Source organism: Neofelis nebulosa, chromosome 4 (genome assembly GCF_028018385.1).
Source record: "Neofelis nebulosa isolate mNeoNeb1 chromosome 4, mNeoNeb1.pri, whole genome shotgun sequence".
NCBI lineage: Eukaryota > Metazoa > Chordata > Mammalia > Carnivora > Felidae > Neofelis > Neofelis nebulosa.
The window spans coordinates 109,089,783-109,116,741 of NC_080785.1; the positions used below are offsets into that span (position 1 = coordinate 109,089,783).

A 26,959-nucleotide genomic window follows, 5' to 3' on the forward strand; every position below is an offset into this window, starting at 1 on the left:
AGGTTAGCACGCAGAGCTGTGCGGGCCCCAGCCCGGGGCTGCCCACGGGCGGGTGCTGGTGTGCAGGGCCCATAAGGGGCAGCCGCTCTCCCCTCCCCCGCCCGGCCACTGGCCTCCAGCACCCTCATTCCCTGCGGCCCCTCATCCTGGGCCCCATCTCCTCTCGCCCGCCTGTGGTCAGACAAAGCTGCCAGGATCAGCGTCCCTATCATCCCCAGGGACTCTTTGCTCCTGAAGATCGCTCCGCATGGTGTGTTGGGCCAAAGGGGGTATGTGTTGAAGACGTGGAAGCCCAGGTAGTCAGGCTGGATGTAGGAATGACCCAGACCAGAAGTTGGCCCTGCCCTGGCCACGGGGGCCTTCTCTGCAGGGTGTCCCCAGCTGGCTGTGGGGGCCCCGGGCCTTCTCTACAGGGTGTCGGTAGCTGGACCCGCCCTGCCCCCCATTGGCTGTGGGGGCCCCAGGGTGAGGCCGGCCCTGGCTTTATGAGGCGCCTTGGGCTCCATCATTGCCACGGCAACTGGGCCTTTGTTGTTTCTCAGGCCTGGGCCGAGTGAGACTGGGATCCTCGGTCCTGCCTGGACTGTTAACCAGGAAGAAATGGAGCGGGTTCTGTCTCCCAGCGAGGTAGGTGTCTCCTGCTTCTACTGTGACCAGAGAACTCAGAAGCACAACCTGTGCGCATCCCCAAGCAGGACACAGAATGAAATAATGATTCAGGGGCTGTCAGGACCTGTGTCAGGTTTCAGAAGGTCACGTTTGCCAGGCTATGATATCATAAACACGCAGGTGTGCCCAGGACGCCCTGTTCAGAGAGCATGGTGTGACGGTGTCTGTCTGGCAGGGGGCAGGGTCACCGTCCACAGTCACACTGGGCCAGTGCAGCAGCCTCTGCTCGAAGCTTCTGTGAGTCGGCCATGTTTGTGTTGGGGACGTGGAGGTGACGATGGCCTTGTGGGAGCATTGCGGCTCCAACACATCTCACACCAAAACCTGGACTAAACCCTTAGGAGTAACGAAAAACGAATGTCAGGAACTGAGCTTGGGCTAAGAGGGGACCCAGGTCCCACCGAGTCTGCCCAAGAGGGAGATCGTTAGGTTCCTTTCCTGCAGGCTGAATCCAGGGGAACAGTCCTGGCATTTGTGGAAGGAGTAGACGGGGGCCTGGCTCAGATCTGGTGGGGGTGGGGGGGTGGTTAGGAGGTCGTCTAGGGAGTGACACCAGCACAGGCTCCAAAGGCAAGAGATGGCCATCGGCGGAGGAGGTGGGGAACGACGTGGCTCCAGGCCGAGGAAATAGCACGAGAAAGGTGAGGAACGAGAAATGAGTCGAGAAATCTTGTGTGCGTATGCTGTGTGTGTGTGTGTGTGTGTGTGTGTTTGTGGTGTGTGTCTATGTTGCGTGTGTGTCTTGTGTGTGTGCTGTACGTGTGGTGCATGTGTATGTCTCTGTGGTGTGTGTTCCACATGTATATGCGCTCTATGGTGTATGTGTGTGGTACGTCATGTACGTGGTATGTGAGGTGTGTTGCGTGTGCACGTGTGTTCTGTGTGTGGTGTGTGAGTGTGAGCACGTGGATGGACGTGTCCGCACGGGTGTCTTGTGCATACACGGAGCCCACGTTAACTGTGCCGTCTGGTCTCGGCAGGAGTCAGAAGCCCGTTCGTTTGTTGGTAACTGTGTATTTGTCCTGGTGAGAACTGCTGGAATCTTCTGAGACTGAAAAACCGAACCAGAAGATCCAAGGGGGTGTTGGAGCCGAACACCTGCCCCACCAGGGGGTCCGGGGCGAGGCCCCTGCTACCACCTGCAGCTGTTCTCTCCAGACCCCCCGGCTCACCAGAGCCCACGTGACTATGGATCCTGTGGGGCCCGACTTTGGTGGTGCCCACCACAGCCACTCCTGGTGACTGGGTAAGTGTGCACCTCCCGCTGCGGCTGCTTGGGCCGTGTGCGTGGTTGTGACCTCACACTCATGGTGCTGTGGTCCTGCCCCAGGGACCAAGGCTGCGCTCACCCTCCGTAGAGTGTTGCTCTTGGTGCCACTTTGAGATTGGCTGCAGGGAAGCTTTCGGGGGGCCTCTGAGGAGTGCTACTGCGGTGCCCCCACACGTGCACTCTCGGTCCCATGTTTCCGTGACACTTTGGCTGTCTCTGTTCGGGTTCAAAGTACTTTCAGAACTTGAAAACTCGCTCTGTTTCAAGTTTTACCAAATCCAATGCCAGCTGCAACCTCAGTGTTTCCACATGTCAGTGATACCATTTCTGTCCTGGGAAGCCCCGTAGGATGTGGCCCACCCTTGCCTTCCTCGGGCTCCTGGGCTGACATGCGCCCTCCCGTGCCTTCCCTGTGCCCTCGTGTCCTCTCCGCACCCCCTCGTTCCTTCGACAAGATAAGTGCTGTCTCCACTGCCATCCTCCATGGCACTTCCAATTTCTCCCACGTCCCTGCTTCACCTCCTTGTGCCAAGGTCTGTGGTTACACCCTAGAATCCAGCTCCCCGTTTTCAACGTTTTTTTTTTTTTTTTTTTTTTTTTTATTTATTTTTGGGACAGAGAGAGACAGAGCATGAACGGGGGAGGGGCACAGAGAGAGGGAGACACAGAATCAGAAACAGGCTCCAGGCTCCGAGCCATCAGCCCAGAGCCCGACGCGGGGCTCGAACTCACGGACCGCGAGATTGTGACCTGGCTGAAGTCGGACGCTTAACCGACTGCGCCACCCAGGCGCCCCACCAGCTCCCCGTTTTATGGGGTTTGGTTTTCAGAAGCATCCTTCCCATTGGCCGGTACTTCCATCCAAATGTTGTTTTCGTGCGGGAATTGTGTCGTTTGTAACACAGGGTGCCTTTCTGTGCTCCAACCCCCGGGGTGCTGGCCTCGCCGTCCATGTGGGATGGTCTCTGTGGTCCCCCAGGGGTCTCACTGATCAGGTAAGCCCGGCCTGGCCCCACACCCCGAGAAGAGTGGCAGAAATCCGCCCTAATGAGGCAAAGTCCGCAGGACCCTCGGCTCTGCCGGGGGCAGCTGTGATGTGGCTCACCTTCTCCAACGGACTGACACCTGGCCAGAAGTGGCCACAGCTCCCTCCCAGCCCCTCAGCTCGACCTGGGTGTCCCCAGAGTGCCCAGAGACCCCAGAAGCCCCTTGGTCAGCAGGCCTTTGTTCTGGAGCAGGATCGTCCTCAAGGGAAACTTGCAGAAGATTTCCTGAGGATTTCAGCACACAGAAGTGTCGCGTGGTCATAGGGTCTGCTTTTCCTGCAACCTTTTCCTCAGTGTCCCTGGGGGTGGGGGTGGCCCTCCACCTGTCTTGCAGATGGATCTGTGCAGCTGGTGCCAGAAAGGGGCCCTGCGGGAAGCCAGCAGGAAACCGGCCTCGCCCCGCCGCTGGTCCAGAGTGAATGGCTGGTCGTGGCCCCTGCACACCTTCCAGGTGGTGGCCTGGACCATACTGTTCATCTTGGCCTTCACCAACTTCTGTATCTTCGTCCCCTTGCTGCCACCTAACTGGAACTTGATCATGTATGGTGTATCCTTCACTGTGGGAGCAGTGCCTGCTGTCCCAGGGAGGCTCCCTGCGGGCCCTGCCCCAGATCTGGCTTGGGGCCCTGCCATGCCTACCAGCCCCCACACCTGAGTCACCCACGGGTCCGCACCCTGTTCTGCGACCCCACTCCCCCTCTTTACCCCAGACACCCGCCATGGCCACGCTGCCTGAAATCTTACGTTTGTTCTCTGTGTGGCTCACTGGCTTGGGGCTGGGGCTAAAAGCACAGGAGTGTCTGCTGCTTGCCTGCTGTCAGTGCAGGGAGAGCACGCCTGGGGTCCAGGGTCTTTGGGGTGAGGCAGGCAGCCTGGACGACAGGAAAGGGTCGCAGAGGGGTCACAGGGCTGGCTCAGAAACTGAAGGCTGAGTCCCAGGGATTCACATGGCGTTCGTTCTCAGGGTCTGGGGTGCCCCATGCGGGCCCCACTTGTCTGCAGGTCTGCAGTGGGGTGGGTCAGGCTGGCTGGTGGGGGAACCACGCCAGGGGTGCAAGGAAGACACCGATTATAACCGTGTCCCTTCTTGCAACAAGTGAGTCTGGTGGAGGGTGTTGGCCGGGCCTGGAGTGGCCGAGGCCAGAGAGAAAACCTGCCAGCTGCTAGGAGCCACACAGTGGGGACTGTGAACCCCGTGGTGGCCTTGAAAGGAGGTTCCAGACATGTCACCAGAGTAGGCTTCAGGCCAGGTAGGCAGGCATCAGGGACGCACTTGGGGCTGACGCGCAGGCCCCGTGGTGGAGCGTGGCAGGTGCAGCCGAGTGCTCCTCCCCTGGCCAGGCGGGCATCGCCAGCCTAGCCCCCTCCTCACACCTCACTCTGTGAGTGACGGACCTCAGTTCTGCCAGCGCATCCGTGCTCCGGGGGCCACCGCTGGCCAACCCCACCAGTGAGCCTGGGCGTCCCCCATGGCCTGATGTGCAAGCCTGCTGCCCCCTGCCCAGCGCCACGCAGCCCCTGATCTGGCCGGCCTCCCCCTGTGGGGCCCTCAGGGTGTCTGATCCAGCGGCACAGAGCCGGGAATGTGGGTCCTGTGTGTCTGAATGCAGCTGCCCCACTTCTAGGCCTGTGGCCCAGGGTTGGCGACGCTAGGTGGGGCCTCCAAAGCCAACATCCCACGCCCCACATCACCCCGTGTAACTTGTGTCTTTCACACACAAGAGGATGGGCAGAAGTCGGCCAGCCTTGTAGATTTCTCCACTGGTCCCCAAAACCTGCTTTGTCGGGTTTTTTAAATCCAGAATCCAGTCACAATTCACGCTTTGCATGTGGCAAGGGGTCTCCTCTCTGTCCCAGCACAAAGGCCTGCAGTGCCCGACCCACGACTTCCTGGTCAGAATGGCGCTCTCACTGGGACTCACACCACAGCGAAACATCTCCCAGTTCTGAGAGGGAGCCCTCTCTTGTTCTGGGACCAGAAGCCCTCAGTGTCGGCAGGGGCCAGCTCCGGGGAGGGCCAGTTCCTGGCCTCCTTGCAGCCTCCAGCTGCCCCTCTATCTGTATCCTAACCTCCGTCCCTGACCGTGGGTTTGTTTGCGTTCTGGGTTCTAATCCGTTGTCTCCCTTCTCCCTTCGCTGTGGCTCAGCCTGTTCTGGGGCCTTCTCGAGCTGCCTCGTGTCCTCTATGCAGGGAGCACTCTGAGAACTCACCTGCTTTTGGGCCCAGAGGGCGCCCTAAGCTCACTTGCACACCCTTTCTCCCAGGAGCCCCTGGCTGGCCCCAAGTCTCAGGTTCTGGCTGGCTTCCTTTCCCCCAGGCTCCGAAGCGCTTGGCCACCGGGGGGGGGGGGGGGGAGGGGGGCGCCAGCATCATTCGGCGCTGCAGGGGCTGCTGCCCCAGGAGGGAAGGCAAGGTCTCGGTTGCACCTCCAGAAGACAAAGCAGAGGAGGCGGACCCCTGGTTCCCTGCTGACCTCAGAGGCCAGCTTCCCCCACCGCCCTGCCCCTGTGAAGGGCCCAGAGGGTCCCTGTGCTGAGGGATTGGCCTCTGATGTGACCCGTCTTAGTCCCAGGGCCTGCGCCATGGCCAGGCAAAACCCCTGGTTAGGTTAGCCTCAGTGACTGCAGGGCTGGTGGCGGGTGGTGGGAGCTCTGGGGGGCGCCTCACCCCTTCCTGCCGCAGAACCTGAAGGACCCAAAAGGAAGGTCAGGAGGGCATGTGTCCTGGGCTGGCGGAGCTGTGTTTACCAAACACAGATTGTCTCTAAGGGATGAGGCCTCGAGGGCAGGGCCTGGCCTTCTGCATCTGGAGACCTCCTACCCTGTCCCTTTTACTTTTGTTATTATCTGCAACCTGAGAGACACCCATAACCAGGGCATCTGAATGTGGGGGCAGAACTTTGGTGTGGTGCCCACCTGCTGACACTTCTCAGCCAAGTGGCTGATGGTGTGAACGGCCAGGCAAAACGCGGTGGCCTTTTGCTCACCCGTGTCACTCCCACGGGTAACCTGTCATGAACCTGTGTTCGTGCTTAAGGGGGCTTGCCTACCACATGGCGGGGGGCTGCCCCTCTGTTCCTGGGGAACACGTCCTGGGAGTGGCCTGGCCACGGCACCTGCAGGGTTGGGACATGTGGGGAAAATCAGGCTCAGGTCAGGGGCCTTGCTGCCTCCAGTTTGAGGCTATGGTGTAGACCACGCTGCCCCTACAATGTCTCCAAGGGCCCCAACGCCTCAGTCCCTCCCCCATACTTTGCCTGCCTATTTCTGATGTGACAGAGGAAGGGGCCTTCCTGTTGCACCTCTTGTCCTGGGCTGGACCCCTCTGCTCAGGACCTGCTCCCGCTGCCCCAGTAACCACACAAACAGTGTTTGCCTCCAGCCAGCGCCTCAGGCTTCAGGGAATAGGTGCAGGGAGATGGCATACCAGCACTGTGTTGGTGTCTCCAGCTGTGATGGCAAAGCCTGACCAGACCCCTGACCACCCGGCCACGGCCCCATACCCTGAATGGGACAGCAGAGCAGGGGAGGCTCAGGCCTTACCCAGCCCTGCAGGGTCCGGTGGCCACAGGAAGGGCCTTGGTGTCACCACAACCCTTATGTGGCACTGAGGGATCTGGTCAGTCTCGTGCCCCCGTGCAGGTCCCCCAGGGCCCGGCTGGTTCTCAGCCACCCTTCCACTCACCCCTGGCCTGGGCACCAGCTTCCTGGGCTGATCCTCGTGGCCCTCAGCTCATTCTCATCTGCCCTCCTCCTGCCCTCCTCCCCCAGCAGGGCTGGGTCCCCATCGCCTCCATGCCTTCATCTGGCAGCCTGAGCCCTGGGTCTGCACGTGGTGCCTAGAGGCTGGAGGGCGAGGGAGGAATGAGCGATTTGGGCCAGAAGCAGCCTCCCACTCAGGCTAGTGCATTGTGGAGGCAGGACCCCGCCTGTCAGCTCCAGGCTGTTCAGAGGCGGAAGCAGAGGCTGCTGGCAGGTCTGAGGAGGACCCCCCAAGGGGCTTCCCGCAGGACTGAGCAGTAGCCCCAACCCCCTGCTCCGAACCCCCACCCCTGTCAAATCCCGGCAGAACCCCGTGCACCCATGGCCTCGCCTCCCAGGCTGGGTCATTTCCCCCTACCACACCCGGGAACCCAACCGGTAAACCCTGAAGCCTCCCATTCAGCACTGGTCCTGGGAAGCAGGGCAGGGCTGACAGGGAGGCGGCTTCCACCTCTTCTGTTTGGTTTCCAAGGGGACAGACAGTGTGTTGGTCCCGAAGGGGAGGATGAGGGTGGGAGCCCGGGGACTGGTTTTACCCTGGGTGCCACGGCGGGAGTGGGTGCCAGAGAGCCTGAGGGGCCTAGGGGCGAGGAGAGACAACAAGATGGGACCCAGACAGACCGTGCAGACTGGCCGTGTGAGCCCTCCCTGCTCCCCTCCTTCATTTTTTGATGATACACCGTCTTGTTCCCCCGACGCACGTGCTCTGAGCATCTCTGCTGCCCAAAGAACCCTCACGACTTCGGCACCCAGCGTGGTGTCCACTGGCCCCTGAAGGCCTTCCCTTGCTGCCTTGGTGAAGCGCGGGGTCCACACCCTCAGGCCGTAAGTAGGCGCCTCCAGGGTCCTGCTTCTAGTTTGAGCGGGCACCTTCGCCGTGTTGACCAGGCCTGCCTGCACGTTCCTTGACACACTCACGCCCAGGTGACTGGTGGGCTTTTCTGTTTCCACTTCGTGGTCCACTTGCTTGGAATTTCCATCGATCCTGCTGAAACCAACGTACGGCTCAAGAAATACTTGGAGCCCATACCCACTTTTGACCCATCAAAACACACACGTGTCATCGAGAACCAATATTGCCACCTGTGTGAGGTCGCCGTGTAAGTGCCCAGGGTGTGGGAGCAGGCAGCCCCGAGGGCACGGCCCCTGCCGTGTGGACCCATCCCCTCTCCGTGCTGTGCACAGGCAGGTCCTGCCCCGGCCTTTCTGTTTTCACGCAGCTGACCGGTGCTGCTTTCCTTGAATGACCAGCAGTGGCCCTGAGACATGCAGGACCCCTCACCCATCTAAGGGCTCAGATGAGTCCCAGCCCCCCCACCGGAACCCCACCTGGGCTAGTCAGAGCCCTGAGGGCTCAGCAGGCAGCCTGGGAGGGAGGCCTGTGGCTCAGGATGGGAGCTGGTGGCACAGTGTGGCAGGCGTGGCTGAGGGAAGATAACCCGCCTGGGGCCTGGTCTTCCCTGCCACCTGTCTCTCCTTTCTGACCCTGTCTTCCTCCCGCACATGCTGCTAACGGGCTGCTCATGTGAATTCTTCCTGCTAGGAGCCAGAAGGCTAAACACTGTGGGGCCTGCAACAAGTGTGTCTCTGACTTTGACCACCATTGCAAATGGCTTAACAACTGTGTAGGGGGCAGGAATTACAGGTGAGGGGCTGGAGGGGGAGGTCCGGGAGGGAGGGGCAGAGTCCTGGGGGAGGGAGAGGGAGACCAAGCAGGGAAGAGGGAAAAGGGCATTGCAGGGGCCGGGGGTGGGGAAGGGAGGAGGGACCTCGAAGTGGGGAGGGGTGAGGTCCTGGTGGAGAGAGAGGAGGTCCTTGGCAGGGGGGAGGGGTGGGGTGCTAGGGAAGGAGAAGGTGAAAGGACTGGGGGAGGGAGGGGGATTGGTCAGGGGGAAGGGTGAGGGGGCCTGGAGAGAGGGGTCCTGCAGGCTGGGGGCCTCATGGGTAAGAGGGTGGGGGCCACAGGCAGTGGGGGGAGTCACGTGCTGTCCCCAGCACAGCGGTCCTTAACGTCTTTCTGTTCTCCTTGTCTGGCTCTGAAATGTGTTGGCCTGGAGCCCCTTCCGAATGTGGAGGCCCAGCCCCATCCAGAGGGGCTCAGGCTGAGCTGACTTGTCCTTGACCCGCTCGCTGGCCTGGACCCGGGTGCTTTCTCCTGGGAGGCCATCAGAGCACAGAGGATGTGGGTCGAGGCTGCACTGGGAGCAGGTGTTCAGTCCTGCACGGGCTTTGCCAGGACCCCATGTGCTAGGGCCCAGGCTGTGAGTGGCCAAGAAAGTCGCAGGGGCTCCCCCAGCTAGTTCAGAGTGGCCTTCGCCGGCTCATGGCGCTGCAAGGGGTTCCACTGCTCACCCACCACTCATAGCAGGTGTGCTCCGTGCAGCCTGGTCATGGAGCGTCATGGTCTGTGCTCTGTGCAGCCCAGTCCAGGAGCGTTGTGGTCTGTGCTACGGGCAGCCTGGTTTAGGAGGGTTGTGCTCCATGCAGCCCGGTCCAGGAGGGTTGTGCTCCATGCAGCCCGGTCCAGGAGGGTTGTGCTCCATGCAGCCTGGTCCAGGAGGGTTATGCTCCGGGCAGCCCGGTCCAGGAGGGTTGTGGTCTGTGCTCTGGGAAGCCTGGTCCAGGAGCGTCGTGGTCTGTGCTCCGGGCAGCCCGGTCCAGGAGCGTTGTGGTCTGTGCTCCGGGCAGCCTGGTTCAGGAGGGCCATGCTCCGTGCAGCCCAGTCAAGAAATGCTCCACTTGTTCAGGCTTCAAAAGCGTTGCTGCTTTGAGCAGAAGGAAATGCAAAGCCGTCATCATTAGAAAAGTCAAATGAGAATTGGGGGCCTGGGAGCCCCCATGTCGCCCTCTCCACTACAGAGGAGGAGCCCCAGGCCAGCTGGAGTCGGGGTGGGGGGGCTGCCTCCTCACGGTAGCAGGGCTCTCTTCTCTCCCCCAGATGCTCCTCTTAAGGTCTTGGTGCCACAGGCTGGTCGCCTTGAGGTCTGGTCGGCTGTCTGGGATGGGCGAGGGTGTGTGGCCCTGCCACTGAGGAGGACCAAGCTGACCGGGCCCCACAGGGCACACAGGGTGGAGTTCCGAGGTCCTGACAGTGGCCTCCGGGCACAAAAGGCTGCAGAAGTTCCTGGTGGGGACGGCTGGGCCCCAGGAGCCCTCCTATCCACTGGGCAGTGGCAGCAGCAAGGAGTGTGTGCAGAAGTGAGGGAGGGCACCATGTGCGCGGGGGTCTTGGTGAGGGCATGGCCACCCCTGTCCACGTGGAGTCCCAGACTCCCTCCTGTCCCTTCCACCGTCAGGCAGAGAAAGCAAGAGGAAATGCCTACATTTACAAGACGAGTTGGCCAAAACAGTTGGCAAAGTGTGATAAGCTCCTGAGAGGACGTGCCTTCACAGGGGAAGTGCCCGGACTGGGCGCTGAGGCACCACAGACGCAGGAGTCAGAGACGACAGCGACGTTTCTGGCCCCGAACATGCAGTTGGACAGGCTTTGGCCCTCACCCTGCCGGGAGGGCCGCCTCTGGCCTGGTGCCAGCAGCACCGGATGGCCGAGGGCCTTCTGCTGCGGGGTGGGCCCATCGGCTGGAACAGCTACACCGCACACCACAGGCTCCCTGGGAACCAGAGCCAGGTGTGGGGCCAGGTTTGTGCCCCCTGCACCTCGGGGACACACAGGACACGTGCCCTCCAGGGCCTTTGACAAGGGGCCACAATGCAGGCTGCCCTCCACATCCACATGACCCTTTGAGGACATTCTCGTTTTAGCTCTCTGCCTAAAGATGTGTTAAAAAAACAAAAACAAACCTCAAGATGTTCTGGAAAAGAATAATGGAGTCAGATAAATTTCAGCTGGATAAAAGACACTGCTGAAGATTGAAAATGCTAAAGAAACAGTTTCCTTAAATATCACCACGGTAGAAAGCCCAAAGGAAGACCTTGCTGCAGAAGATTATTCCAAGAATTGCTGACCAGAATTTAATTTTTTGATGGTTAGATTGTTCTCTGTGTCCTGAGCACAGGCAAGAGGACAGGAGTGATTCTGGTCTAATGCCAAAGCACAAGATGTCACTTGTGCACAGAAGTGTGCACAGGCCCCGGGAGGGTGTGTGGAGATGATGCACTGTGGGCCGCTGGCCGGCCAGGCTCCTGTCCCAGCACCCCTGCTTCCCCGACCTGCTGGGCTTCCATGCTTATGGATGAAGCACAGCACCCAGGATCCCGTGCAACATGGGGGGCAGGGGTGGTGGTCCTGATCCCGACCCGGCAGAGCCCTGGTGAGCAGTGGCGGCGTGTGGAGGAAGCTGCGGGCAGCCCGACCCGCCTGGAGCCTCCGTGTACCCACCTGGGAGCCAGGCCAGGCCCTTCTCACTGCCGCGTGGGGGTGGGAGGGGGGCACAGAAACTGGAGGTGCCCTCAGGGCATCCCTTGGGGAGCTCGGGTGCCAGGAGACAGGAAGAAGCCTGGGCCTTGGGTTCGGGGTCAGGGGCACCTTGCCCAGCCCTGAGTCTGGCTCTGCCCCCCGCAGGTATTTCTTTTGCTCTTTGGTCTCCGCCTCGGCCAGCCTGCTCTGCCTGATCAGCATCCTGCTGTACATCTTCATCCAGTACTCAGTCAACCCGGAGGTGCTGCGCACTCATCCGCTCTATGAAGGTACGGGGCGGGGGGCCCTCTCTGGCGTTGCTTTCTCTCGGGTCACTCGTGGTGGTAGCCTCTCCCTCCAGCTGTCTTTCAGGGAAAGCTCTCCTTCTGGGGGACGTCAGTCTGGCCCGCCCCTAGCTGGGTGAGCTGTGGGGCCGGGCAGGAGGGCAGCAGTCCCCCAGGGACCAGAAGGCAGGTTTGGGGCCCCGTGCCCATCACCCAGTAGTTGGTCTTGGCAGGGAGCAGGGTGGGGCGGGAGGGCAGGGCTGCCTGGGGAAGGTGCTGGGTGGTGTGTGGCTGTAGGTGTCTGCTGAGCGGCTCCAGGAACCTGGCCTTGGGAACACATGTGCCTCAAAGGTCTGTCCATCACTGCGCAACCCCGGGCCTGTGACCGTGACCTTATTTGGAGAGAGGGTCCTCCCAGATGTGATTAAGGATCCTGAGATGATCATGGGTTACCTGGCAATGTGTGGGATCCTGGATCCAGTGAAAACATCCTTATAAGAGACTGGAGGGACATGGCCACAAGCCAAGGGGTGCCTGGAGCCCCGGAAGCTGGAAGATCCAAGGACAGATCCTCCCCCATGGCCTCGGAGGGAGACGGGCCCTGCAACACCCTGACTTCGGGGCTTCATCTCTGCTGTTGAAACTGCCTGGTCTATGGCCATCAGTCACAGCAGCCCTGGACACTGACACAGGGAGAACCCCAAGCGGAGCACCTCATGTGTCTGTCCTGAGTGTTTGGGGACCTCAGCCCTCAGGGTTCAGAGCAAAGCTTCCTTTCCCGGTCCAGGCCTCTCTCCAGAGCACGTCACGGCCATGCCCTCTTCCTGGAAGGGCACCATGCCCTGTGCACCTTCATCCCAAGGCCTTCAGTGCACCTGGGCTGGATGAGCCCTGGTGGGATGGGCTATCTGACCTGCACCTGCTCCGGAGTGCATCCTGGATATTTCCATGGTAAAAGGGAACAGTGGGAGTCTCAGCGAGACCCGGCCCTGCTCAGCAGAAGAGCCGCCTGCGCTCTGCACACAGCCAGCTGGAGGCCTCCACCTGCCATCCTTCCTGACATTCCCCACACATGGCCTGAACAGAGGGGCTGGCCGGTGACTGCCGCCTCAGAACAGTCACCGGTGGGCACTGGGGATTCCCTGCGAAGGTCCTCCCGGCCACGGGGCCTCTCATTGCCCCAACACACTCTGAAATGCGGCTCGCACATGGTAAGCAGCAGCCTCAGCGCACCCGAGTTCCATAGCACGTGTCCTTACTTCCTTCCAATGTGGGCGTCGGCTGGGCCCTCGCTGCCACGCGCTGGCAGAACAGAGGGCAGCCTGGTCTCCGAAGGTGCTTCTCTCTGGGAACTTGCTCGCTCCAGAACCATCGTGGATGTGCTGCACATGAATGCCTGATGACTGAGGCAATCTCCTGGGTTTGCTGTTCCAGAAGATTCCATGGGGCTGCTTACCCGCCAGTTCCCTGGGGCACTTTGGTCTCATTGGTGGGAATTCATCAAGACATCACCGGCTAAGGGGACAAGCATGTGGCCAGCCACCCCATGGTACATCCAGCCTCATGCACACTGTGCTGCAGCCCCCAAGGCACACAGCAGGCCTGGCAGCCACTTTCCATGCCACGTAAAGGACTGGAATCAGTACCTCCCAGACTCTGTGGTGGGATGAGAGCATTTCAGCTGGATTCCATTTCCATGGGCCTGCCTGCAGATTCCTCAGTGCTTTCCTCACACCGAAGTTTGGAAGTGTCAACAGCCCTTGGGGCCCAGATGACCAAGTCCTGGAAATGTCCCAAGGCGCTGGCTGCTGCCTTGCAGTTCCCTGTGAGGGCGGCTGACTGAGAACGGGGAGGGCCTGGCACAGTGGCATGGCCCTTGGGACAGGGTGGGGGTTCAGCCAGGCAGGGGGTCAGGCTCTGCAACCCGGACCCTTAGTTATCCTCTCCCAGCCTCACCTTCCAGACCCGTAAAGTGGGGCTGTGACACCCACCTCAGTCAGGGGGCTGCAAGGGCACCTGGGTGAGGTAGGGCACACACTGGGGTGGGGGAGGGGCTTCCTTGGGCTGCTCACCCTCCCCCACCTCCCAAGGAGGGGCTGGCCATGCCCCAGGTGCTGGATGCATGCATGTCTCCCTTGCCTCCGCAGGTGTCTCCAAGGACACTTGGCTGCTGTTCCTTCCTTTTTTCCCTGTAAAGACGAAGGCCCTGGTGGTCCTGGGCATTGGGGTGTTCGTCCTGCTGCTGTCTGCCCTCAGCTTCCTGCTGCCTGGATACCTGTTCATCTTCCACCTCTTCTTAAGTATGTGTCCTGACCCCCACTCCAGTCTTTGTCCCTTGCGTTCCCACGTGGCCCAAGACAAGGTCTGCCGGCCCCTGCTAGAAACGAGCACATCAGACAAATGACAGGAAGAGACACCCCTAGAGGGACAGCAGGGCTCATTCTGCTCTGAGGCCTGCAGAGGACACGAGAGGGACTAGGAGTAAGTTAGATAAGGGAGCAGAACATGCGAGGCAGGAACAGGCACCATTAAAAAAAGAACAGGGGATTTAGAGAAGCACCAAGTCCTAACAATGAAAAATAGTGAGCCAGCGACAGGGTATCTGCTGACCCAGCTTGCTGCAGGGACACTGGCCGTTTCCTGGAGTCCACGCGGCACTGCGTGCAGCAGGCCCCACCACGCAGTGGCCCAGGGGAGGGCATGAATTCTCTCTGTGGCTTCTGCAAGGGAGAAGGTGGCAGCGGGGGCCCTATGTGGCTGCCAGAGCGGGTCTGGCACAGGGAGTGTCCTCAGCAGAGCCAGGGCCGGAATCAGCACCCGGAGCCAGAGGTGGGTCAGCCCAGGCCCTTATCCTAAAGCTTCCACTCACTGGCCAATGGGGACAAGGGTGAATTTGGGGACAGTGCCCCAGCTGCAGCATACAGTACAGCCAGCAGGTGGCAAGCTGGGCAGGTCCAGAAGTCCACTGCGGCCACTCAGGACAGACAGATGTGAGACTGGAGAACAGGTCCACGGGACAGATGGCCAATGGGAGATCCAGGCACAGGGACCAGAGGGCCCCAACCCAAGCAACAGGGAGGGTGGTGGTGCCACACTCACTGTGGGGGTAGGGGAGGGAGATGCACACGGAGCTTATGGCTCAAGGTGCTGTTTACAGGGTATTTGGACAGCAAAGCACAGACTTCCAGAAGTAGTTGGGATATTAGCTATTGTTATAATAAACTTACCCTGCTTGAAGTAACAGAGTTATCACCTTGCAGTCTCTGTGGGTCATGGGTTCAGCATAGCTTAGCTGGGTCCACTGGCCCTGCTCGGCCACAAGGCTTCCGCCAGGTGTGAGGAAGGGCTGTGGTCTCATCCGACTGGGACCCACGTTTAGGTTCAACACCAGGGTGTTGGCAGGCCAGTTCCTGGCCTCAGTTCCCCGTGAGTTGTTGGCTGGTGCCTCCTCCCACCAGGACACCCCAGCATGAAGGGGCAGCCGGCCTTTTGTAGCCCAGTCATGGAAGTGACGCCCCTCACCTCTTGTGCAAGGCGCTGGGGCCACCCACTCTCCAAGGGATGGCGTGACACAAACACCCTGAGGTGGGGGGTAGGGGCTGCTGGGGGGCCTGTCAGAAGCTGTGGGCAGCTGGATGCCTCTTTGAAGTTTGGGGGAAGGACATCCTGACACTGCAGCACGAGTGGAGTGCAGCATTGGTGAGGGCAAGACCTCCCAGGAAGATGCACAGATGTCTGGTACCAGCAGCAGGGGTGTGGGGAAAGCCGCCTCCACACAAGCGGGGGACAGAGCATCCCAAAGACCAGGGGCCCCGGGCTGCTGTGTTGATGCCTAGTGTCGCAGGAGGGGACACGGCAGACACTCATTCAGTGCACACCGCACTCTGGCCTCCCTCCCCAGCCACATCTCCTCTCGTTACTGTCAGATGAAGGTGTCTACTCAAAACTCAGGACGAGTGTGAGCTCTGGGGAACACACAGTGTGTACTTGCCACCTGATGGTGATGGCAGCCATCCCTGCAATCCCTGCCAGAGAACTAGTGTTTTTGCGAGCATGTGGCCAGATGCAAATTATGCCCTCACACAGGTTCTGGGGGAGGTGGGAGAACCAGTAAGAGCCAGGTGTAGTTCATCAGGAAGCCAAAGCAAACACAGACAGATGCCCTTGTACAAACCACCCAGGGAAGGGAACGGGCTCCACGCGGGTGTGGGGGGCAGCCCACCTTCCGTCTGCCCTTCCAGCTGCAATTAGGCTTCTGTGGGTGGCCCTTATCCCTTTCCAGAAATAATTAGAAGCCATCTGTCCTCGTGTTTGTTGGTTTTAGGGAGAGAAGTGGGAGGATTGGTGCGTCTGCTGAAGCAGGCACAGAACCCGTTTCGTGGACGGTGCTGTCTGTTGACAGACCCGGGTCTCAGATGTCCTTTCAGTGACCTGGGGTGCTTCTGCCACAGTGCCGGAGCCAGCATCCGGGTCCACACTGGCTTTGTGGGCCTGGAAGGCTGCAGGGTAGCTGTTCCTGGGACGGGGCGCCAGCAGCCTTGGGGCTGTGACGAGCTACTGCTTGCCTCCCACAGGCCAGGTGGGCCCCGGGGTGGCCATGCAGCAGCCCCCCAGCGCCCCAGGTTAGGAGGCAGCTCCCGGCACCCTGGGGGGGAAGCCCTGGAAGACCGGGTTGTGGCCGGTGGGCCACTCTGCCCGCTTGCGTAACTGTAACTGCCTGTTTCCGCCTTTCTCCTCTCTAGTGTTCAAGAAGTTGAGCACATATGAGTATGTGACACAGAACCGCTATCAAAATATTCCAAAAGTTCCAGCAGGGAGGAAAGAGCTGTCCTTCAAAATAAGCATGCCACAGGTATCGGGTGCCCCTCTGCTTCACCATCTGCACTATCCAGGCCTGGGGCAGCGCCCAGTGTCACCTTGCAGCTGGAACTTCTCACAGTCCTTTGCTTCTGTGTTGGCACAATTCTCTGATTCCATGTGTGTGTGTGTGTGTGTGTGCACGTTGTGTGATGCAGTGCAGGTGTATGTGTGTATGTGTATGTGGTGTGTGTGATGCAGTGTGTGTGTGTGCGTGTGTTTGGTGTGAGATGCACTGCATGTTTGCACGTGTGAGTGCATGATGTGTATAATGTGATGCACGTGTGTGGTTATGTGTGCATAGTATGTGATGCAGTGCATGTGTGTGTGGTTGTGTGTGTGTGTGTGTGTGTGTGTGTTAGTGTGAGATACGGTGCGTGTGTGTGTGACTGAGTACATGTGTGTGATGCAGTGCATGTGTATGTGTGCATGTGTACGTGGTGTGTGTGATGCAGTGTATGTGTGTGTGTGCAGCGCAGTACATGTGTGTTTGGTGTGTGGTGTGCATGTGTGTTATATCATTTGTACGTTCACTGTCCACAGAATCAAGCCAGCAGGGCTGACTCCTTTTAGGCCCATATATTAACGCAGCTGTTTCTCATCAAAATTAAAAACATTTGCTTTTCAAACGAGCACCACTAAGAAAATGAAAACATAAGCCAAAGGCAGAAATATTTGCAAATCATATACTTGTGCCCAGAATATATAAAGAATTCAAAATTTAATTATAAGAAAAATGACCCAGTGTTTTAACTTTTTAAATGCGCAAAAGATTTGAACCAACTGTTCACCAAGGAGGATCCACGGTGGCAGATAAGCACATCGACATCACTTACCATTAAGAAAACACAAAACCACAGTAAGATACCATTACACACCCAGTAGACTGGCTATAATCAAAAGAACCAATAATAAAAAGCGTTGGTGAAGCTGTAGATCGAAAGGCTCCTACGTTACTAGTGCAGATACCAAATTATATCACTTTGATCAGCAGTTTGGTGTTTTCTTAAAAAGTGAAATGTATAGTCAGCGTTGAAGTCAGCAATCCCACTTCCAGTTTCTTAACTATTAGAAGTGAAGACACAGGTATTCTTCATGTGACAGGGGTGCTATCCCCCAGTGAGATCCTTTCCTAGGACCCAGGGACTCTGAGGCACCATTACTCAAAATTAACTAATAACTGACTTGAATCGTGTATAAGACTAAGCCCAGTGTCAACAACTTTTTCACGTTATGAATTTTTATTGCTCACAGCAAGCAGATGACCTGAGTCCGTCTGCTCGTAGGTAAGTGTGTAAGCTTACTAGAGTTGTTTTATCTGTCTGACAAATACTATATGCTCTCAATAGTCTTGCTTTAAAAAGTCTTCGTTACTCCAAGGTTATACAAATACCCACATTCTTTGCTAGTGTTTTCACCAGCTTTATTCGCTTTGCATTTTGATTTCCAAGCCGTCCTGAATTTGTGTGTTCACGGAGACAGGGGCTAAGGTGGATTTGCCCAGGACCTGGTGCCCCCGGCTCCCCCAGGAGACCCTCTTCCGGCCGTGCCTCACCCTGAATGTCCAGCAGGGGAACGCCCTTGGCATTCTTTAGTTTTCATAGTTGTTGACAATTCCTCCACGTTTTTAGTTTCCGTATAATTTTTAAAATAGTTTTCATGCAGTTCTGAGAAAGGCAGAGTTCCAAGTGGAGTTACAGGAAACATTCCTTAGAGGCGGGAGCGAGCGGAGCCGCATGGTCTCAGCTCCAAGCCCTGAAACTGCCCCAGAAGTCGGTCTCCCCTGGGGGAGCGGGCCGTAAGTGCCCCAGTTCTGTGGTGCTCTCGGAAGTTCGGCCCTCGCAGAAACGGGTGGGGGGCGACTCCCATGTTCTGGTGGAGCTGGGCAGGTCGCAGGGCTGGTGCTGGTTCTCGACCGAGGATCGGGAATTCCTCCAAAGAATCCGCTCATTCCTTTTGCATTTGTTTCCTTAGACACCCGGTAGCCATGCTTCTGGGAAAACCCGGGTCGTTTGGAGTTTCACTTGAAGCATTGCCACACTGCGGTCCTTTAGGTACAATCTGAGCACGTGCCCCTCGCCCTGTCCAGCCTGGGGGCCAGCCGCCTCTAGAAGCAACTGAGACTAACCCCGTTTTTGGGCAGTCGGTGTGGACACTGCGCAGGAACTGGGGACCTCAAGTCTCTGGCCGCCCCACGCACTGCAGTCACTGCTGGTGCTCCGAGGACTGTCTTCCAAGTTCCGTTTTAGTATTATTTTGTGAGTTATACTCACAATGCTTTGTTTTTATAAAATTGTAATCACATTGTTCAACTCTTTAGAGCCCCTTTTAAAAATTCCATATATTGTGGTGCCACTGGGTGGCTCAGGCGGTTAAGCATGGGACACTTGGTTTCTACTGAGGTCATGATCTCACGGTTTGTGGGGTTGAGCCCCACGTTGGGCTCTGTGCTGGCAGCAGTGAGCCTGCTTGGGACTCTCTCTGCCTCTCTCTCTGTCCCTTCTCCCCAAGGCCTCTCTCTGTCAAAATAAATAAATACACTTTAAAAAATTCCATACATTGTGGACATAGTTAAAAGAAAAAGAAACATAATTTTTATGAATATAAGTTACTTCACCTTTGGGAGGGACCATATTCCTCATTTCTGGAATGTTATTTCTTATTTTCAATCACTATAGTGTTCCCTTCTCCAACTGGAAAGGGAGCTGCTAACCTTTGTATTGAAAGGTCGATTGTGTTGAGAGACAAGCCCTCTCAATGCGCTGGGCCATCTGTCCCAGTGGCCTCTCTTTCCTGCAGAAGTGTCCCTAGTTTGACCTGTACACCCACGTGTAACTTACATGTTAGGCAAAGCCCACTGTCAGAATGTCAGCTCCAAGAGATCAAAGAGTATCTTTAAATCACGTGGCACTCTGTCAATCCCCCCAAAAGAAAAATCCACTCAGTAAGTGCCTGTGGAGTTCCATGATGTAAATCACTGGTATATTTTAGGGGAGAACTTAGTGTAGCACTCTCTAAGGTGCTTCTCTCTATTAGTAGGTATCAGACCAATTTATTGGGAGTATTTCCTCTGGACCATTAATCTGCTGCAAAAGTAGGATCACACGTGTGAAGATACTTCTTGCCTAATTCTACAAGTGTTCTGCTCAGCTAATGTCCATCAAGTGGCTTGTATTAATTTTTTATTGCTATCTGGCAAATTCCCACAAATGTAGTGGCTTGAACTAAGACTCGTCTGAAAGCGCTTGTGGGTCATGTGCCTGGCAAGCTCAGCTGGGTCCCTGATTGGTGCCTCCCAAGGCAACAGTCACGGCTCACCAGGTCAGCCCTCCCTTCTGGAGGTTATGGGGAAGAGTCTGCTTCGGGGCAGATAGAGAATGCCAGTGCAGCTGTTGCTTTCCCACTCTTGCTATGTGGCCCTTCCATCTCTAAGTTGGTAATGGTGGGTCTAGTCTCTTCATATTTTAGATCTCTCGGACTTCCTCCTTTTCCTCATTTCTCAGTTTTTAAGGATTCGTGTGATTGCATTGGACCTACTTGGGTAATCAAGGACAGTCCTCAGTTTCCTACAGTTGCTGCAAGGAATGAGCACAAAGTGACAATGCCATGGTCTCCAAGGCAGGTCACTTTGTCCATTTGTAACTGAGCCCTGCTGCACCCACAGACTCAAGAACGCAGTGGCCCAGCGTGGGGGTGCCGCAGCAGGAAGAAGCGCCCCTGTGGCCTCCCACCGGCAAGCAGTCATAGACCTTTATGGATGGTGCTCCTGCGCCGTGTCCTCCGTTGTGCAGCCAACCCGAGGGCACACGGACGGCCTCCCAGGAGCTCCTGGCTCTGAGGCTCTGCAGATGAGCAGGTCACGATGGCGGCCAGTGCATGGAGCTTTGCAGCCGTCAGCGGTGCTCTCTGAGCTCACTACACAAAGCAAGGCCCTTCTTTGCTCATGGAAGTCTGTCCTCCCTTTTGCCCCATCCCTGTAGAGAGCAGCGCAAGGAGGCCCCGCCGCAGCTGAGGCGCCCGGGTCTGCGTTCCACCATCACCACGTGTGAGGAGAGCTCCCCGCTGCAGGTGAGAGCCGCTGGGCATGTGAAAGGTCTCAGGCTGCCCCCGGAATGAGGACAGAAAACGCTTGGGATTGCTTGTTTGACTGGTTTGAAGCATTTACTTAGTACCCAGGCATGCTACTCGTATGGGAACAAAGGTGGAGGGAGAAGAGAAGAAAAACTGACAGAAAATATCCTTAACTGTAGGGCTTATAGTGTGTGTGTGTGTGTGTGTGTGTGTGTGTGTGTGTAAGGGGGGAGAAAGAGATAAATCCAATGCAATCTGGGTGTGCGAAGACTGAAGTGGCATCCGTGTGCTTTAATGAAGGGTATTGATGTCTGTGTCCTGCTGGCTTTGAAAAGCACCAGAAAATAAAATGATGGATGGATAGTCACATGGTTAAAAAGAAATATTCACAGCAAAATTTTAATGATGATAGAACCTAGAAGTTGAGTGTTTGGGCATTCTTGTACAATCCTTTCCACTTTTCTGGGTGTTTGAAATTGTCCATTCTTAAAAAAGTGTTACCGAATAACTATAGGACACAGACGTGGAGTAAGGGGTGTGTGTCTGTGTGTCTGTTTATGTCTGCTCTTCACAGATTGAGACTGAGGCAAGAATGTCCACCTCAAACTTCTATTTGACATTTTACTAAAGTTCCAGCCAGTGTAATACAGCAAGAAATACAAAGACATATAGATTTGAAAATGAACCTGATTTTATTTGCAGGAAACATGCTTCTAACAAATCTGCAAAAAATATAGTAGAAATAATAAGATAGCTCAGCAAGGTGGTAGAATACAAAATGAATATAATAACCCCCATTATATTTCTGTATACTAACAATGAAAAATCTCAAAATGATATTAAGAAAACCATTCCATCTGTAATAGCATTGAAAATAATAAAATAAAATAAAACAAGCACCAAATGTGTATACTTAAAGCTACAAACTATCGATGAGAGAAACTGAACACAATCCAAATAAACGGAAAGATTTAGAATATTTGTGGACTGGAACGCAAAATATTGTCATGATAGAAAACTCCCCCCAAAATTGATCTACATAATTACCACGAGCCCTATTGAGTTTCCAACAAGCTTTTTTCTTTAAGGAAATAGCAAGCCAACCCTAAAATAGATACAGAAATCCAAAGGACGTAGAGTGACCAAAAGAATTTAGAAAAAGAAGCAGCAAATTGGAGGACTTACTCAATCTGACTTAAAAATGAACTATCAAGCTACAGTAGTCAGGACAGTGTGAGCCATGAGGGTGGTGTGCCCAGTGAGGGTAGACATGCAGGTCAAGGGAACAGAATAGAAAGTCCAGAAATAAAACCTGATCAGTGGGTGTTAAACAGAGGTGCCAGGATAATTAAACAGGGAGAGATGAGAGTATCTTTAATAAGCTGTGCCAGAACAATTGGATGACCATATGTAAAAAAAGAGGGCGGGGAAGAGCTTAATAGCTGCTTCTCACCATACACACAAAAATAACTCAAAATCAACCACAGTTCTGAATTTAGGGGCTAACCTATAACACTTTAGGAAGAAAACAGAAGAAAACCTTTGTGATCTTGAGGTAGACAAAGTTTTCTTTAATATGGGCACCAAAACCACTATGAAGAAAGTGGAAATTTTGACTTTTTTATAAAAGAAAGCATTTCCTGTTCAGAATTCACCACTGCAAAAATAAAAATGTAAGTCACAGGTTGGAATAAATATTTGCAAACCCTATACTTAAATCCAGAATAAATAAACAACTCTCAACACTTAATAGGGAAAAACGGCCCCATTTTTAAAATGGGGAAAAGATTCTAATAAACTTTACCAAATAGGATATATGGGTGGCAGATAATCACCTGACAAGATGTTCAACATCATTCACCACTAGGAAAGTGCAACTAAAGCCACGGTAAGACAGTTGGAACGGCTCCCTGAGAAAGGGTACCAGCACCAGGAGCGGGAGACACAGAGGAACCGGAGGCCCGTAGCTAGGTGTGCAAAGTCGTCGGGGGTTTACAGTGATACCACTGTGGAAAGTAGTTTGACAGTTTCTTAAAATCTTCAATGTATTCTTAACCTCTGACACAGAGACCCCTTCCTGGGAAGTCTCTGAGCCACACGCACCTGAAACTAATGACGGACTTGATTTCCTACGAATAGCCTCAGTACCAACAATTTCTTCTTCTTTTTCCTTTACCCCCACAGGCAGCCACAGGTGACCTGAAATCACCCTCACACAGGTAGGTTGTAAGCTTGTTGGACTTGTTCTCTCTGAATGAAAATGGCTACGCGATCTTAAGTCAAATTGCTTTGGAAAGTGACTCATCTCTGATGGGATATTTTTAAATAATGTGACAACACAGTAGGAAATAGCTCTGCTTAACGTAACAGTACCACGTACAGCTACGCAGGGACCTTTTGCGCTCCACGTGCTTGGGGAAATGCAGTAATTCTCTCCCTGTGGACAACTTGCATCTGAACTAGCACACCAGCGTCAGCGCTCATTTATTCGGTGTGTCAGTCGGAGAACGTGTGGGGAGCGGGTCCCAGCCTCCTTTTTATGACCTCTGATAATACCTAGTTTCCCGTCGCTCCTGAGCCATGCTTGCTCATGGAGGAGTCACACAGAGGACATGCCTGCTCATGGAGGAGTCACACAGAGGACAGCCCTGCAGGCACACACGCACCCAAAGTGCACCCCTGCAAAGTCACAGAAGCAGAAAGTGGCCCATTATGAAGGTCACAACCCAGGGTAAGCACACATTTTAAAACGTGCACTTGGTCTCCACTTTGAAACTGTACCAGCGTGGAAAGTCACCTCAGAACATGGAGAAATGAGAAATATGCTCACGTTAGGGTGAGGGTCTCGGTCTGCCAGGGCTGCCCTGACAAAGGACCACAAAACAGGTGGCTTAAAAAATAGAAATGTACCGTCTCACTGCTCTGGAGGCTGGAGCCGGACTCACCTCGACATGTCCCCAGTCATAGGACCTGCACTTGGCTTCTCTCCTTGGCTCGAACCTGATGCTGTTTTCCCTTTGTCTCTTCAGTTTTCCCATTTTGCCCCTTTCTGGCAAGAATGATTGAAAATTAACGAACCAGGAGGGCCTGCCTGTCCTCTTGCACGGATGCGGTCGTCAGGCCAAGGGCCTGACTGTCTTCTGGCATGGAAGTGGTCATCCCGCTGAGGGCCTACCTGTCCTCTTGCATGGACGCAGTCGTCGGGCTAGGGCCTGTCCTCTTGCACGGACATGGTTGTCGGGCCGAGGGCTGACCTGTCCTCTTGCATGGACGCGGCCATTGGGCTAAGGGCCTGTCTTCTTGCACAGATGCGGTCATTGGGCTAAAGGCCTGTCCTCTTGTATGGACGTGGTAGTCAGGCCGAAGGCCTGTCTTCTTGCACAGACTCGGTCGTCGGGCCGAGGGCTGGCCTGTCCTCTTGCACGGACACGGTCGTTGGGCTGAGGGCCTGTCCTCTTGCACGGACGCGGTCGTCGGGCTGACGCTGGTCTCAGGTGATGACACCTTGAGCTGCTAGAGTCGCTGCATCTGAAAACCCCCCTTACAGCAATGTGAGGTCATTGGTGGACACTGTTCAATCCACTTGCACAGTTCAGTTAGCTGAGTGTCCCACGACCTACATCCCCACCATTGCTCTTGGTAATTCCTGAACATCTCTTTCCTTCCAAACCCAGGGTCTCTTCCCAAATCCCCTCCTGATCTGCAGGGGCACCCCTTCTTCCTGACACCCCCTGCTGCTCCTGCAGCTCTCCCTTTAGGTGCTCCTCCCCTGCCCTCCCGGGGTCTCCCACCATGCAGTGGACCTGAGGGGAAAGGGTGGTAAGGAGGCTGTGTGATGCTGTGGCCTGTGGTTTCCGGCAGCCATCAGTATCCCCTCCAGGAAGCAGTGGCCGTCCTTGTTGATGAGTGTCTCCCCTTCCCCCTGCCATCCCACAGAGTGAAGTTCAACCACCTGCTGCTGGATGTGCACTCAGGTCCACCCTCCTCCACCAACACGTTCATGGAGGACTCGTGGGTGATGGTAAGTGAGGCACGGCCGTGCGTGAGTGAGCCTCAAACACAGGGGTGGGGTCCAGTGCTGAGTCTAAGCTCCCCACAAGAGCAAGGGCAGGACAGTATTTGGACCTGCTTGTCTGGCTGGTTTAAGGCATTTATGGTGTCCTCCGGGGACACTGCTTGAACAGGACAGTGGTGGGAGGGGGATAAAGGGAAACAAGGCGGGCAGCACAAACGATCTAAAACACAGGGCATGTGTGTGAGCAGAGAAACATGACGGAAAAATGGGTGCTACTGGAACGGAAGCATCACACGTGTGCTTGGGTGACATGTGTGCACTCCAGCAAGCTGGCGGGATTCTGGCCAGGAAGGGCTCAGTGACCCACTTACTGTGACGGCAGAAGGGTGCCCCTGCTCATCTCCCAGGTCAGCGGGGAGGAGGGACATATCTGGTCCACTGCGTTCATTGCAGAGCCTGGAGTCAGAGCTCCGTGTTGGAGATGCTGGAGGCCGGTCTTCAGTGGGGACTGTGTGTGACTGGCCAAGTCACAGCTTAAACCGTAGCCAACACAATTATGGCATGACCCCTCCCTGCCACTCGCTCCCATCAAGCCTTCCAACAAGTACACACTTTACATGCATGGAGACCAGGCTGATGCTCCATTCCAGGGGTCACAGTGGTGGCTGTGGCAGTGATAGCATCTATTGGCGCCCCATCCCTGCCATCCCTTCTTGGGTGGTGGTGGCCACACAGCTTCTGAGTGACATGAAGGACACATCTCAAGAAGCAAAGATGTGATGACCATGTGGGTGTTGACCATGTATGACCGTGAGGGCCATGTACCCCCGCTGGTTATAACGTGTGTCCAGGCGAACATATGGAAGCCCTCTCTCTGGTGTGTGGCTCTGGAGCTCGCCTCTAGAATGTGTAGTAGAGCAGTCTCAGGGCCACCTTATTCCCATCCTGTCTCAGGAATCCAAGGAAGCTGTGACCGTTCATTGTCACTCTGCTGGACACTTGTCATCCATCATCACGTTTAATCCCTCTGTGGATTATCTGAGATAGATCATCATCCCACTTTGATGGCTGGGCTCGCCTCTTGGTGTGCGTGGAGCTTTAGGATCCCACCGGCTTAAACCCTCCCCACCCCACACCCCTGAGGATACATTTTCTTCTGTTTTCAAAACTGTATATGCCAGATATGGTCATATGGCTTTCTAGTGCCACAGTAGTAATAGCATGGGGTCTGGAGCTTTTAAACATTTGTATATTCATTCTAAATCTTCCAGTGTTGAAAAATGCATTTCTCACTTAAGAAAGGTAGTTACCTTTCCAGCCAATTTACACAAATTACCAACACTGTCGAATTCTACTGAATTTTTAAAAAATAATGACACAAACCCTCTCAGAATATAGAAGAAGGGAGACCTGTTCTGTGAGGCCAGTTCCAACCTGATACCAAAGCCAGACAATGTCATCCCAAAAGAATATCACGAGGCAAAATCCTTCAAGAAAACACAGACAGACACCATTGATTAAGTGTTAGCAAACCGAATCTAGCAGCATACAGGATTAAGTACCATGGCTATGTGAAAATTATTTGACATTATACAAAATACCAACAATAAATGACAATAATATGGCGATGTCAATTCAGAAAGGGAGTTGCCAATAAGAAACTCTTACGTGTGATCAAAAAATATTCTCAACAAATTAGGAATGAAATGAAAAGATCTTCATTCTGACTGTTAAAAACTGAGAACAAACTGAGGGTTGCTGGGGGGTGGGAGGGAGGGCAGGGTGGGTGATGGGTATTGAGGAGGGCACCTTTTGGGATGAGCACTGGGTGTTGTATGGAAACCAATTTGACAGTAAATTTCATATATTAAAAAATAAAAAAATAAAATAAAATAAAATAAAATAAAAATAAATGGACGATGCTCGGGTGGCTCCATTGGTTGAGGGTATGACTTGGCTCAGGTCATGATCTTGCAGTTTGTGAGTTCAAACCTTGCATTGGGCTTACTGCTGTCAGCACAGAGTCCACTTCAGATCCTCCATACACCCCCTTCTCTCTGCACTTCCCCTGTTTGTACTTCTTCTCAAAAATAAATATATGTTTAAAGAATAAATAAATAGAAATGAAAAAAAAAAAAAGAAAAGATCTTCATTCTGACCTATGCAATACACCTATTAAATACAACTAACATACTTCCTGGTGAAAGACTGAGTACATCCCTCTTAAAACCGGGATCAAGGCAAGGATGTACTGAAGTTCCAGCTGGTGCAATAAGACAAGAAAAAGGAATAAAGAATAGAAAGTGAAACTGTGTTGATCACAGACAACATGATTCTAAAATACAAACAAAACAAAAAACAAAACTACTAGTAATGAAATAGCTTTGCAAGAGGCAGGTAAAGTGCTCTCCAGTAAGCTCTGGGACATTTATCTTCAGTGTTATCCAGAGCACACCTGAAATCAAATACAGTCCCTACCTGGCGTCAGGAACCTCTGTGTGCCTCCAGCTAGCTCCACAGCAAATTGCCACCACGTGGTCAAAGTAAAAATTTCTCCATTGCCTTGGCTGACCTAGAAATGTTTTATGTAATTTGCCATTATCTGGAATGGAAACAGTTGTTAAAAAA

The 26,959-nt window shown here is 54.9% G+C and overlaps 1 protein-coding gene across 2 annotated transcripts in view; it reads left to right on the forward strand.

The window, feature by feature from the left end:
• The first annotated feature begins 540 nt into the window (after nucleotides 1-540).
• The window catches only part of LOC131509698 (palmitoyltransferase ZDHHC11-like), a 39,976-nt gene continuing 13,557 nt past the window's right edge, over nucleotides 541-26,959 (forward strand). The window contains exons 1-12 of one of the 2 annotated variants that reach the window (XM_058725721.1): nucleotides 541-627; nucleotides 1,650-1,915; nucleotides 3,320-3,532; nucleotides 7,672-7,847; nucleotides 8,291-8,392; nucleotides 11,270-11,394; nucleotides 13,536-13,688; nucleotides 16,131-16,240; nucleotides 17,500-17,531; nucleotides 20,226-20,313; nucleotides 22,501-22,535; nucleotides 24,253-24,337. In XM_058725721.1, the coding sequence (XP_058581704.1) occupies nucleotides 3,320-3,532; nucleotides 7,672-7,847; nucleotides 8,291-8,392; nucleotides 11,270-11,394; nucleotides 13,536-13,688; nucleotides 16,131-16,240; nucleotides 17,500-17,531; nucleotides 20,226-20,313; nucleotides 22,501-22,535; nucleotides 24,253-24,337 (1,119 nt within the window). In that variant the 5' untranslated portion in view covers nucleotides 541-627; nucleotides 1,650-1,915. Of the gene's footprint in view, nucleotides 628-1,649; nucleotides 1,916-2,750; nucleotides 3,533-7,671; nucleotides 7,848-8,290; nucleotides 8,393-11,269; nucleotides 11,395-13,535; nucleotides 13,689-16,130; nucleotides 16,241-17,499; nucleotides 17,532-20,225; nucleotides 20,314-22,500; nucleotides 22,536-24,252; nucleotides 24,338-26,959 lie in introns of those variants that run through there. The other variant, XM_058725722.1, reaches the window with a different exon arrangement.